This window comes from Ruditapes philippinarum, unplaced genomic scaffold (genome assembly GCF_026571515.1).
Source record: "Ruditapes philippinarum isolate M1 unplaced genomic scaffold, ASM2657151v2 ctg216_1_1_1_1, whole genome shotgun sequence".
Classification (NCBI taxonomy): Eukaryota; Metazoa; Mollusca; class Bivalvia; order Venerida; family Veneridae; genus Ruditapes; species Ruditapes philippinarum.
In genome coordinates this window covers 27,817-41,585 of record NW_026866999.1, presented here as the reverse complement: position 1 = coordinate 41,585, position 13,769 = coordinate 27,817, and the positions used below count along the sequence as shown (strand labels likewise).

The following is a 13,769-nucleotide window of genomic DNA, read 5'->3' as shown; positions in this document are numbered from 1 at the left end:
GATATGAAAGCAAACATATGAGCATAATATGTCACTCTAATGATAAACCTGAAAAAATAATATAATACTGACAAAAAATATATCAAACTGGGGAATACCTACATCTATGATGTACTTGTTTCAAAATTTTACTGTAGCATCATGCTGTTTTCAAGGACATGTCCATGGACAATAGTGCTTCATGGTGGCTTCTTTAAAAATCTGGAAGAAGGGTGATCCCTCGGAAGCATTAATTACAACAAAATCATATAAAAGTTGTTGATTCGGTTTGATCGAGTCTGTACATGAGGGGTAATGAATAAGTGCCATATTCCTCACACCCCATAGCACCGGCTTGAGCGGCACTCAATTGTCAACACTTTAAAATGCTGGGATCAAGAAAAGGAAGGATCAGAAAAATATAACAACACTGAAGTGAAGTGCGGAGCAACTTTTTACACGCGGCACTTGACACCTGCTGATGTGAAGTAAAAATGTGAAAGAAGGGTGTTCCCTCGGACCTTTAAACCTTTTTTCTGCAATTGCTTAATGACACACAGCGGGGGGGGGGGGGGGTTCTCAAAGCACTGATTTACACAATTTGTAGGGATAGGATTTGTAGGACAAACACATTGGCGACTAAGCGTTATTGAATATCTAAATATTTCACAATTTGATACCATATTTTCCGTGGAAAACGTGTATTATTGGTATTGTTTTCATAGTAAAATATATTATTGAACACAATTATTGCAAAATGTAAAGTTATTTTGTGTTTTACCTGTGCACTCACCATTAACACTTGAATGGGCATTATGTCACTATAAGAAAACACTAAAAAATAAGTTAATCCCATCATATTACCAAATACATGTACATATAAAAGTATTCTGATCCACTTTAATTGATTTTAGTTGTGTTTACACTTTAGTCTGCTGGCGGCAACTAATACTACTCATGCGACCATAGCATCGTCAATCAGTGCTGTTTGATCATGGTCTGCATATATGGCACAAAATCACAATTGTGTTTTTAGGACATAGCTAATGGTCTGTACTATTGGTATTCAGTCAGTCTATATTTTCAATTCCTTTTCCTAAAGATGATGAATGGTTTTATCTATGACAGATGGGTTAGTCCATTCAAGATATTTAGCAAGGTAAATGCTGTAGAAATAGATGTGTACTTAATTAAATAGATTAGGCCAAAGCTATCTATAAGTCTCTGACTTGACGTTTAGAACAGACTTTTAAATTCGCATGGTCCTTCTATGTAAAAAAAATGGCTGTATATGCCTGTTAATGACATGAACAAACAAATGCCATGATAATTTAAATAAATAAAGAGTAATCATTCCTGGCCTTTAGGTTATAAAACATTTTTCTGAGTTCAGTCTCAAATCTCAGGGTTTTCTTTGGTCAGTGTACATTCTGTGACATTATCTGACCAATCAAATACCTTAGACCTGAGTTTGAGCTTGGGGAATTTCTTATAACCTTTGTCACTTGTGTAAACTAAAAAATGTATTTATCAACGTGCATAAATTAAGACAGCGCCGAAATACATTTAAATGGTCCATGGATAGATACAGGATAATGGAACATAATGTTCAGGAAAGGACATAAACAAACGCCTCGACAATTAAAATAAATAAAAGTTAACAATATCTGGCGTAAACCAAAGAAATATATTTATTAAAGTACGCATTTTTGAGACGGTTTGTCTTGGAAGTTGGGTCGGCTTGCAATATGTGTTAATAGAATATAAGTAATTAATTGCTAGGATTAATAGGTGATGAAATGTGAATGGTATAGGATGGTGACTTGTATATCGGACTGTAAAGAAATATATCACATATTAATAACAATTACACAAGATATGAGGACAAAATGATACATAAAACGATATTCGTAATAAAAGGAATATAGACCACATGACAAACATCAGAGAAGACTTTTAATAAAAGTCAATAAAAGTTTAAATGAGTTGATTGTGATAAAGTCTCTTGATTAAAAATCTATCGGAGAGTAATTTCTTAATTTATTATTTCATACACTAAAAAGAGTTACAACACCAAATTAAGATAAGCGTTTCTCTTTATTTCTCGATGTATTGCAATGACATTCTTGGACCAATATCCCTAAACTATAATCATAGCTTCTCTACATTATCATAAATTCTCCTAGAAGCTGTGGGATACTTGTGCATTAAATCAGTTGATTAATATAAAGTGCACAGTGATACAATATGTATACTGGTACCTCATATTCCCGTGGTACTTAACTGTTAAACACAGACAATAAAAGTTAGAAGATTAAAATTCTGTTGAATAATGTAGGAAAGACATGTCAATTATATCATAGTTTATTCCGTTTAATGTTTGCATGTAAGCAATTATGTACACAACATAGCAATTGACACCCATCTGCTTGCCTAGTGAGTAAAGTTGCGTTCTCATATTTCCTTAGCAATTACATTTTAACAGTTTCAAAAGCAAAACCAAAAGCAATCTTTATTTTTTAGTACATCTATGCCTAGCCTTGTCTAAAAGTGGGAATTTTCTCTGTGGCATTTATCAAATATCTCAAGACAGTTGTCTTAAAAGGTATAAAAAAATAAAAGTAAAATGGTGAAATAATTTACTTTGCTCTTAATCTGAATAAAACAATAAGTTTTCTCAGTTGTATCTGTTACATTTCAAGAAAGTGAAAGTAAAACTCTTGGCAGGTGCATGAACTCTATATATATGAGGCACTTGAGACTGTTTATGCCTATTACCTTGGAAATATGGGTACCACGGAAAAATGAGGCACAAGTACAGCGATGTTTAATAATTCACTTGTATTTTTAATCTCGTCCACATTGCTGGCAGCAAGAACCTCGTAAATTTAAGTCTCTGTACATTATGCTGGGACAATTATAAGTACTTCGAACTGGTATACTGTACCATCATTATCCTCAATGATTATTTTCCTTGTAATTTCCTGCACTCCATCGAGCGTGGGTAGCCTACCTTACAAACAAATGTAGTTATTTAAAGTGAAGTATACTGTATAATAATTAAGCCGTCCGGTTAGCTCAATAGATAGAGCGTTGGACTGTGAATCGGGCGACCCGGGTTCGATTCCCGGACGGCGCAGGTCACTATCGTTGTGATTGAACATGAACTCCTTTCTATAGTCATTTGCACAGTACATTTGCTCTGGCACGTACAGAAGTTTCAGTTCCTTGCGAAAGTGAAGGCATGCAACTACATGTAGTACTGGTATACTACTTGACAGCCTGTCCAGGAACGATGCGGTGTTTGAACTGTCCTCTGGTGAATTCAATGTGGCTTACTGTCTTGATCTGGAGTGAAAACTACCAACACCACAATAGACATGAACCACAACTCTAATACAAGGTTTTCAAGGTTTATTTGAATACGTCAGGGCCCATATGGGCATGTGACAACATAAAACAGTACATACATACAAAATAATACAAAATGGCAAATAATATGTAAAAATAAAATACTACAAAATGGCAAATTATAAATGGTCATACAACTCCATGATGTAATAAAATTACAGTAATAATTGACTGATAATGGAGGATGAGAGAGAAAAATCAAAAATCATTGCGAGAAAAAACAAAGAGAAAAGACATAAATCTAATAAGCTAACATTATTTAAATAATAACATAATATTTTTGCAAAATATGGCAAGTTTCAAAAGGATATGTTTATTACTATGGTTCATTAATTTTGGCTTTGGAAAGTTACTTCCCTTGTTAACTCTTCAAACTCCGAGCGCAAAAATGGCGTACGTTTTGCCCAAATTTTGAATGCAGAATATCAGGCAATATTACCAATATCTAGGTAATTTATAAACGCAACGTTCATCACTCCAAAGAGTGTTATGTTCACTTTTCTTTGGTTGATATTAGATCTCATTTTGATTGCGATTTGTACAAAATAATTCTGAAAATAGGTTGCTTTTGTTCAGATTCATTTTCAAAATTATCCCGTTTTCACTCGTTAATTTAGATGTTAAACTTAAAACAAAAAACAGTGACAGTGATGCATATTCCAAGTTTGTATTCTTCAATAGCCATAGAGGTTTTACTATATAGGTAAACCGTAGTAAGTCACAACCTTGCCAGCAATGAGTAAATAGGATAAATATCCCATTAATTATGATTGTTGAATTAAAAGGGCACAATTATCTAATTAAGGGGGCAGGGGACATATTCGAATGATAACTCAGACATGGTGTTTTCAAGGTACTGATAACTTCTGATATTTCTCTGTCATTGTAATTCTTTCTTGTTTGTGTGTAGTAAATGAGATGTATTTTTGGGTTTTTACCCGAAACTAAGCATTTTGGTAGCTTTGTATGTATTTCTGACTCTCCGAATGGAAGTGAAAAAGTTAAAAATCAAGCTTTGACAGTTGGCGCCAAACAAGTAAGAAATTTCAGATGAATTTTGTGAAAAATCTAAACGTATGACAGACACTTTATTTGTCATTTCTGAAAATGCCATAGCTTGCACTGCGTGTTACTGATATTTTTAAAGGAATCGGGCGGATTCTGGAGTATGCTGCACCTTCATGAAGATTGCCCATATTGGTATATTTTAGGTGTGATTTTGGCTGGGTGGGGGTAAATATAAATTGCTGTCAGTCATTTTTTGAAGGAGCAATGCATGCAAACTATTATTTTCTTCAATGATATGTCATATATCATTGAATAATGCTGTGAAACTGGTTATCTGCCTGTGAAACAGATTATGAAATATTTGGAATTGTGTTTCTGGTCACACTGAAATACAGAATTTTTCATTTTTAGGTCCCCTGCCCCCTAAGAGGTAGTTCAAAAATATTTAGAAGTAAACCGCAGATTAGAAGCTATTTTTTACATTGTTCAAATCCGCTTTAATGACTAAAGATATCTACTTAAAAGTCCGTAGCAAAATGAAAAACAATGAATATGCACAAATGACAATCATTCAAACTTCTAGGAAGTGGCTAGCCGTACGGGCCCGTACAGCTAGCCAAAAGTTCTAGCCGTACGTGAGTCACGTACGACTAACAAGGACACACTGTATTGGCTAGCCGTACGGCACTTTTTAATATTCTATGGAAGTTGAAAATGCATATGTTATTTTAACTTTAAGCTTTGACTTTAAGCAAGGATTTCAACCAAGAAACAGCAATTGTCTTCGTATGTTTACTTTTTAGAGATTAATCGCAGTTAAATAACATCAATTGAAATAGTTTACACAATTTTGATAATAATCCTCTTTTGTTTCATTAAGTTTAATTTTTAAATTGGAAAAAAAAAAAAAACACCGAAAATAATCGTTGTTGGGCTGTGATAATTGCGTCAAATACCGCCGGTTAAAGGTATGTCCATCATTAAGGAAAGTTTGCATGTTACGTGGAACGCATTCTACAATTCTAATGTCAGTCCCTGGGTAGGCTTTAATTAAGGCTAATTAATTGATTGTGCTTTTATGTTCGATATTTATCTACTGTATTTGAAAATTATTACCTTTTTTTTTTGCTTTTCACCGTGACTCGCGTACGGCTAGAACTATTGGCTAGCCGTACTGGCCCGTACGGCTAGCCACTTCCAAACTTCTAACGTAAGTCGTAACATGGTACTACAAATTCTACAAATAATGCTTGGTATTCATAATCCTACCACAAATGTGTATTTTCCTTCACAAAAACAACTTATTCAACTTTTAACAGTTAAACAATCCGTATAAACAGCTGCCATATTGGTGTGTATCGTGTATGGCGAAGGTTACAATAACCAAATTATTTGACGAAATTTTTTTCTGCATGCTTTCTCAGCGCCTAAAATCCAAAGAGGAAAAAATTTGTTCAGACTTATTTCGTATTATATTTACTAGTGACGTCACAGCGCAACCTGAAATTTCCAATATACTAGGTCAACACAAAATGTCTTTCATGTGTCTTCTTAAATAAATGGATAAATGAACCATTTATCATGAATGAGAAAATTTTCATATTTAAACAGTATTTGAGAAAAAATGCTTCCGTTTTTATGCCAATTAACAGTTGCTTTTTGTGAAATATAACATTTAAGTTGTGATTTATTAGTAAATTCAAATTGACTCGAGAAGATGTCAGTTTGTGCAATAGGAAATTAGCAAGTTATGGAAAGACATCGTATTTTCCAGTATACGTCAAACTGTAAAAAAAAGAAAATGCTATGTCTTTCAATAAAGGACTACAGTGATTTTTTTCTCTGTATTTTACAGCCGAATTAAGGCTGTTTCCCCTAGCCCAAAATAGGTATATTTTTCCCTAAAAATGCTAATATTTTCCCTAAAATGCCCTTTGCATATTTTTCACTAGAGCCATAACTTAACAGCTTAACAGCAGCTGACTTATATCAGCTTAAGACAAAACACTGTCCCTACAGATAGCCCCTGCATGTATCATGGATGTTTAATTGAATTGAAATTGAATATTCTAAAATATGTGTGGGTAAACCATTCTCAGTTGTTAGAATTTGATTTTCCCAGGGCCCTTTTCTGATTTATCGCGCTATATTTTCCCCTTCAGAAAGCCACAGGTTGTTTTGAAAATTGAAATAAAAAATCACTGGACTAATTAACCTTTTCCCTGATATAAGCGTGTTTCGACGGCTTTTTGCCCCCTGCCCCTCCCCCCCCTCCACTTTTTTGAGGCCTCAAACAGTGAAAAAATGCCCTATTTAGGCCCCCAACACTGTTTTTTGTTTGAGAAATGTTGTTAAAAAAAGTGACCACTTTTTTGGCGCCGTCCCCCATCCAAATACTACATCAGGGGGTTGCCAGAATGGGGATGTGCCCCCTTCTTTTTGGGGGGTATGAAGGGGGGCGGAGTCCCCCTCATCGCCAAGAAAATTTTGGACATGTGACAGGCTAAAAATTGAAAAGCCTTTTACTCTATCTCAATTCATTGAGAAGTTGCAGCACTTTGAAATCAGTTTTGATGATAAAAAACAATGCAAAATAGTGATTTTTGGCAATTTTGAGACGTCTCCTCGTTGCCATGGTAACAGGAAATTTACCATTGAGCATGCTGTTACAGAGGCTATGGTGTAGTCAACATTTGTGCCAAGTTTCATTAGTATTGAAGCATTTTTCATAGTTTCATAGCAGTTTGAACTTGTTACAGGAGGCTTTTCAATGAAAATGGCCATTTTTCGCAATATGCTCATGGGGTAAAAGGTTAAAAGGCAGTGGCTAGCCGTACAGGCCCTTTTTGCTAGCCAAAAGTTCTAGCTGTACGTATCCACATATAACTAGCGTATAGTTACGCACTGTTGAGGCTAGCTGTAACTAAAGCATTTTTGAGATAAATTTCCTAAACAAAAATGAATATATATGCTTTCTTAACGAAGATTTTTATTGAATATCTTGAAAACTTTATCAATTATATTAATTACAGTTAATTTATTAATATTTGGCGTTTGATGATCAGCAGTTTTTTTCCTCTGAAAATCACAGATTTTATTAATTTAAGTCTTTGTGAAAATACGAAGACAAATAAATGGAAACATTATTAAGGCATTTCTATGGACAATATAGATGTAATACATTTGTAATAGACTTTTTATCTTCAACACTTTTAGCAAGCATTGAAAATTTCTTTTAATGATGAAGTGGAGCTGTTTTTCACAGCTGCATAAGCATGCTATTGGGTCAATCACTGACTTTTATTGACTTGTGGGTCAATTTCCAGCCATGTGAATGTCTGCAAAATAGTACTTAACTCATGAATGGCAGGGTCACATTGTTTGAAATTTAAAAGGAAGATACTACAGCATGTGCCTGTTATGTAAAAAATTTTTTTTCCCAATTTTGTTTAAACACCATTGTAGATTATTACAGAGTAATCATTGAAGAATGAATATATTTTATCAAGGCTTAGTATTGCCAGTCAGGTGACAATCCAATCCACGATTCAGACCTGACTTCACGAAGTCAGGCATAGATTAGTCTCTATATTTTATATTTTGTCATTTATATGATTACCTGTTCTTTGTTTTAAAGTGGATAGGTCTAGAATACACACATTTTCTATTAGTGTTTCAAATATTCATTGAGAAAACCATAGAAATGTATTTATTTGGATATTCTTATAAAATGCTGCTTGAAAAAAACTATTGATAAAATTCCAAGTAATTTAGCATGAACATTTATCTGATCAATAATAATATTTTGTTCTAGAACATTAATTATCTGCTATATAAATATATGTAGTAATAGTAAATACCATAATTATCATGTATCCCAAACTTGTAGGTAACTTGACACATTGTTGTGACAAATGCAATGGGCCAAAACTGGATTTTCAGTTGGAATTTGGGGCTCAAAACTGGATATTTTTTATTGGCTCAAATTTCAACTGTTGATGACATCAGAAGTGTATCCCTCAAAGAAGTGATACTTTGAAAAGAGAAACATTGACATTAGGTCGCATAACTTAATTTTGATTTAATTTTTTTATGCTCCCCTAAAAATTTCGGGGGAGCATATAGTCGTCGGGTTGTCCGTCCGTCAGTCCGTCAGTCTGTACGTACGTCCCGAATTCGTGTCCGGCCCATAACTTTGTTATTTGAAGTCGGATTTTAAAAATATTTCACAGAAATGATCACCATATTGAGACGACGTGTCGTGCGCAACATTTGGGTCGCTACCTTGAAGGTCAAGGTCACAGCATGACCTTGCAGCAAAATCGTGTCCGGTCCATAACTTCATTATTTGAAGTCAGATTTTAAAAATATTTCACAGAAATGATCACCATATTGAGACGACGTGTCGCGTGCAACATTTGGGTCGCTACCTAGAAGGTCAAGGTCACAGCATGACCTTGCATCAAAACCGTGTCAGGTCCATAACTTCTTTATTATGTCTCCCCCACCTCGGGGGGAGACATATTGTTTTTGCCCTGTCCGTCCGTCAGTCCGTCCGTCCGTCAGTCCGTCCGTCCATTCTTCGTTTCCGGACGATAACTAGAGTTCCTTTTGACCTACAGCTCTCAAACTTCATAGGATGAATGGTCTTATTGAGCAGATGATCCCTATTGTTTTTGGGGTCAGTAGTTCAAAGGTCAAGGTCACAGTGACCGTTGGTCAATTTCTCGTTTCCGGATGATAACTAGAGTTCCTTTTGACCTACAGCCCTCAAACTTCATAGGATGATTGGTCTTATAGAGCTGATGATCCCTATTGTTTTTGGGGTCAGTAGGTCAAAGGTCAAGGTCACACTGACCGTTGGTCAATTTCTCGTTTCCGGATGATAACTAGAGTTCCTTTAGACCTACAGACCTCAAACTTCATAGGATGATTGGTCTTATTGAGCAGATGATCCCTATTGTTTTTGGGGTCAGTAGTTCAAAGGTCAAGGTCACAGTGACCGTTGGTCAATTTCTCATTTCCGGATGATAACTAGAGTTCCTTTAGACCTACAGACCTCAAACTTCATAGGATGATTGGTCTTATTGAGCAGATGATCCCTATTGTTTTTGGGGTCAGTAGTTCAAAGGTCAAGGTCACAGTGACCGTTGGTCAATTTCTCGTTTCCGGATGATAACTAGAGTTCCTTTTGACCTACAGCCCTCAAACTTCATAGGATGATTGGTCTTATAGAGCAGATGATCCCTAATGTTTTTGGGGTCAGTAGGTCAAAGGTCAAGGTCACAGTGACCGTTGGTCAATTTCTCATTTCCGGATGATAACTAGAGTTCCTTTTGACCTACAACCCTCAAACTTCATAGGATGATTGGTCTTATTAATCAAATGATCCCTATTGTTTTAATGGTCAGTAGGTCAAAGGTCAAGGTCACAGCGACCGTTGGTTAATTTCTCCTTTCCGGATGATAACTAGAGTTCCTTTAGACCTACAACCCTCAAACTTCATAGGATGATTGGTCTTATTGAGCAGATGATCCCTCTTGTTTATGGGGTCAGTAGGTCAAAGGTTAAGGTCACAGTGACCATTGGTCATTTTCTCATTTCCGGATGATAACTAGAGTTCTTATCAGTGAGGACATTTAACTATTATTGATATATCAGTGATATATCAGTTGTCTGGTTTTATATACTCTGTTCTTTTTTGATCTTTCCACCCTTATGCGGTCATTTTCTTCCCAGCATTTATTCTCAGCAGTGGGGGAGACATGCGCTATTTTACAAAAGCATCCTCTAGTTTGAAGTTGGATTTTGAAAATATTTCACAGAAATGATAACCATATTGAGACGACGTGTCGCGCGCAACATTTGGGTCGCTACCTTGAAGGTCAAGGTCACAACATGACCTTGCAGCAAAATTGTGTCCGGTCCATAACTTCATTATTTGAAGTCGGATTTTAAAAATATTTCACAGAAATGATCACCATATTGAGATGACGTGTCGCGCGCAACATTTGGGTCGCTACCTTGAAGGTCAAGGTCACAGCATGACCTTGCAGCAAAATCGTGTCCGGTCCATAACTTCATTATTTGAAGTCGGATTTTAAAAATATTTCACAGAAATGATCACCATATTGAGACGACATGTCGCACGCAACATTTGGGTCGCTACCTTGAAGGTCAAGGTCACAGCATGACCTTGCAGCAAAATCGTGTCCGGTCTATAACTTTGTTATTTGAAGTTGGATTTTAAAAATATTTCACAGAAATGATCACCATATTGAGACGACGTGTCGCACGCAATATTTGGGTCGCTACCTTGAAGGTCAAGGTCACAGCATGACCTTGCAGCAAAATCGTGTCCGGTCCATAACTTTGTTATTTGAAGTCGGATTTAAAAAATATTTCACAGAAATGATCACCATATTGAGACGATGTGTCGCGCGCAACATGTGGGTCGCTTCCTTGAAGGTCAAGGTCACAGCATGACCTTGCAGCAAAATCGTGTCCGGCCCATAACTTCCCTATTTGAAGTTAGATTTAATAAGTATTTCACAGAAATGATCATCATATTAAGATGACGTGTCATGCACAACATTTAAGTCGCTACCTTGAAGGTCAAGGTCACAGCATGTCCTTGCAGCAAAATCGTGTCTGGCCCATAACTTCCTTATTTGAAGTCAGATTTTTAAACTATTTCACAGAAATGATCACCATATTAAAATGTCGTGTCATGCGCAACATTTGGCTCGCTACCTTGAAGGTCAAGGTCACAGCATGACCTTGAAGCAAAATTGTGTCCGGCACATAACTTCATTATTTGAAGTCGGATTTTACAGATCACAGAAATGATCACCACAATGAGACATTGTGTCGCGCGCAACATTTGGGTCGCTACCTTGAAGGTCAAGGTCACGTTATGACCTTGCAGCAAAATTGTGTCCGGCCCATAACTTTGTTACTGGAAGTCGGATTTAACAACTATTTCACAGAGATGATCACCATATTGAATTGACGTGTCGCATGCAAATTTAGGTCACTACCTTGAATGTCAAGGTCACAGCATGACCTTGCAGCAAAATAATGTCAGGCGCATAACTTTGTTATTTGAAATCGGATTTTACAACTATTTCACAAAAATGATCACCATATTTAGACAATGTGTCGTGCACAATATTTGGGTTGTTTTTACACTTTGAACTTTGTCTGTGACATAACTCTGACACAACAAGAGGTATACCTTCCTGTGTCCAAAACCTATTGGGGAGCATCACCCTGTTCAACCGGCTCTTGTTTTTTTATTATTTTGGTTTTATGTCACATCGACACAGTCAGTATAGGTCATATCGCGACATTCCAGCTTTACTGGTGGAGGAAGACCTCAGGTGCCCTTCCGTGCATTATTTCAGGCACGAACAGGCCCCTGAGTAGAACCACCGACGTTCTGTAAGCTAGCTGGATAGCTTCCTCACATGAAAGAATCAAAAGTCCCTGTAGGGATTCGAACCTACAGCGGTGAGGGGCAAGTGGTTTGAAGTCAACAACCTTAACCACTCGGCCATGGACACCCCTGATTTTGACATATGAAGGGCTACATGTATATATTGCTCTACCAGATAGGCTTATCATTTGCTCTGTGTAATAAAATTAATTAATCTGTTTTATAATAAGAAAGAAGACAATGCAATTAATTTAAAAAACAAACAAAAAATGCTATGCAAAATGCTTGTAATTAATTTTACTCTTTTAAACTTCACATTTTTTAGAATTTGTACATTTTAACAGTCACAATTGATTTTAGGGGGAAAAAACCCTTGGCCAAAAAATTATCTTGAGCTCTGTAATAACATTGAGATACTGTTGCTAGAAATGCTTACTTTACATTTTATAGTGGTGAAATACATGTATATTTTATAATTTATTTATGATAAAGGATATCTATTGTCTACAGGTGTGTAGTTGGTGACAGATTGTGAAAACAAGATGGCTGGAAATCTGTATGGCGAGGAATGGGACAGTGATGAATTTCAGACAGCTCTTAAAGTTGTCCTCAAGTGTGAACTACAATCTCTTGTATGTAAACTTTTTTCAAATATTTAATAATAATTATTAGTCCCCTACCGGTTTACCCGGAGGGGACTTTAGGTTTACCCTCCGTCCGTCTGTCCGTCTGTCTGTCAGTCCGCACTCACAGGACAGTAATTATGTGGCTAGAGGGTCAATAGGTAACCGTTCTTTCTCTTTGATGTCATTCATTCCGTAATGCTTTTATGTGGCTATTTTCTTTTGTGTGGCTAAAAAGAACAATAGAGAGAACAATAGAGTAGCCACATAATTACTGTCCTGTGAGAACATCCGTCAGTCCGTCCGTCCACAAAACTGGATCCCGCAATAACCCAAAAAGTACTAAAAGTATTTTTATGAAACTTGATATATGGATAGATGGCAGTATGGAGATTTTGCACGTCTTTTTCTTTTGTTCCTATGTTGAAAATTCTGGTTGCTATGGTAACAAATAGTCTGAAAATATGGCAAATTTAACACATAAACTGGATCCAGTGATAACTCAAAAAGTACTGAAAATATTTTTATGAAACTTGAAATATGGGTAGATGGCAGTCTGGAGATTATGCACATCTTTCTCTTTTGTTCCAATGTTGAAAATTCTGGTTGCTATGGCAACAAATAGTCTGAAAATATGGCAAATTTAACACATAAACTGGATATAGTGATTACTCAAAAAGTACTGAAAATATTTTTATGAAACTTGAAATATGGGTAGATGGCAGTCTGGAGATTATGCACATCTTTCTCATTTGTTCCTATGTTGAAAATTCTGGTTGCTATGGCAACAAATAGTCTGAAAATATGGCAAATTTAACACATAAACTGGATCCAGTGATTACTCAAAAAGTACTGAAAATATTTTTATGAAACTTGAACCATTGGTAGATGGCAGTCTGGAGATTATGCACATTTTTTAGCTCGACTATTCGATAAGAATAAGTAGAGCTATTGCAGTCACCCGAGCGTCGGCGTCGGCGTAACCACTTATGTTAAAGTTTTTGTAATAGTTCAAATATTTTCAAAGTCCATTGACATATGGCTTTGAAACTTTGCACACTTGTTCACCATCATGACCCCAACCTGTAGACAGGAGGAGGTAACTCTATCAAGCATTTTGACAGAATTATGCCCCTTTTTCGACATAGAATTTACGTTAAAGTTTTTGTAATAGTTCAAATATTTTCAAAGTCCACTGACATATGGCTTTGAAACTTTGCACACTTGTTCACCATCATGACCCCAACCTTTAGACAGGAGGAGGTAACTCTATCAAGCATTTTGACAGAATTGTGCCCCTTTTTTCGACT

At 36.0% G+C, this 13,769-nt stretch overlaps 1 protein-coding gene across 1 annotated transcript in view; it reads left to right on the top strand.

Annotated features, from left to right (window-relative positions):
• Window positions 1–3,757: 3,757 nt before the first annotated feature.
• The window catches only part of LOC132734458 (uncharacterized), a 31,296-nt gene continuing 21,284 nt past the window's right edge, over window positions 3,758–13,769 (top strand). Inside the window, exons 1-2 of the mRNA XM_060721201.1 lie at window positions 3,758–3,839; window positions 12,347–12,468. Coding sequence (XP_060577184.1) covers window positions 12,379–12,468 — 90 coding nt within the window. The 5' untranslated portion in view covers window positions 3,758–3,839; window positions 12,347–12,378. The remainder of the gene's footprint in view (window positions 3,840–12,346; window positions 12,469–13,769) is intronic.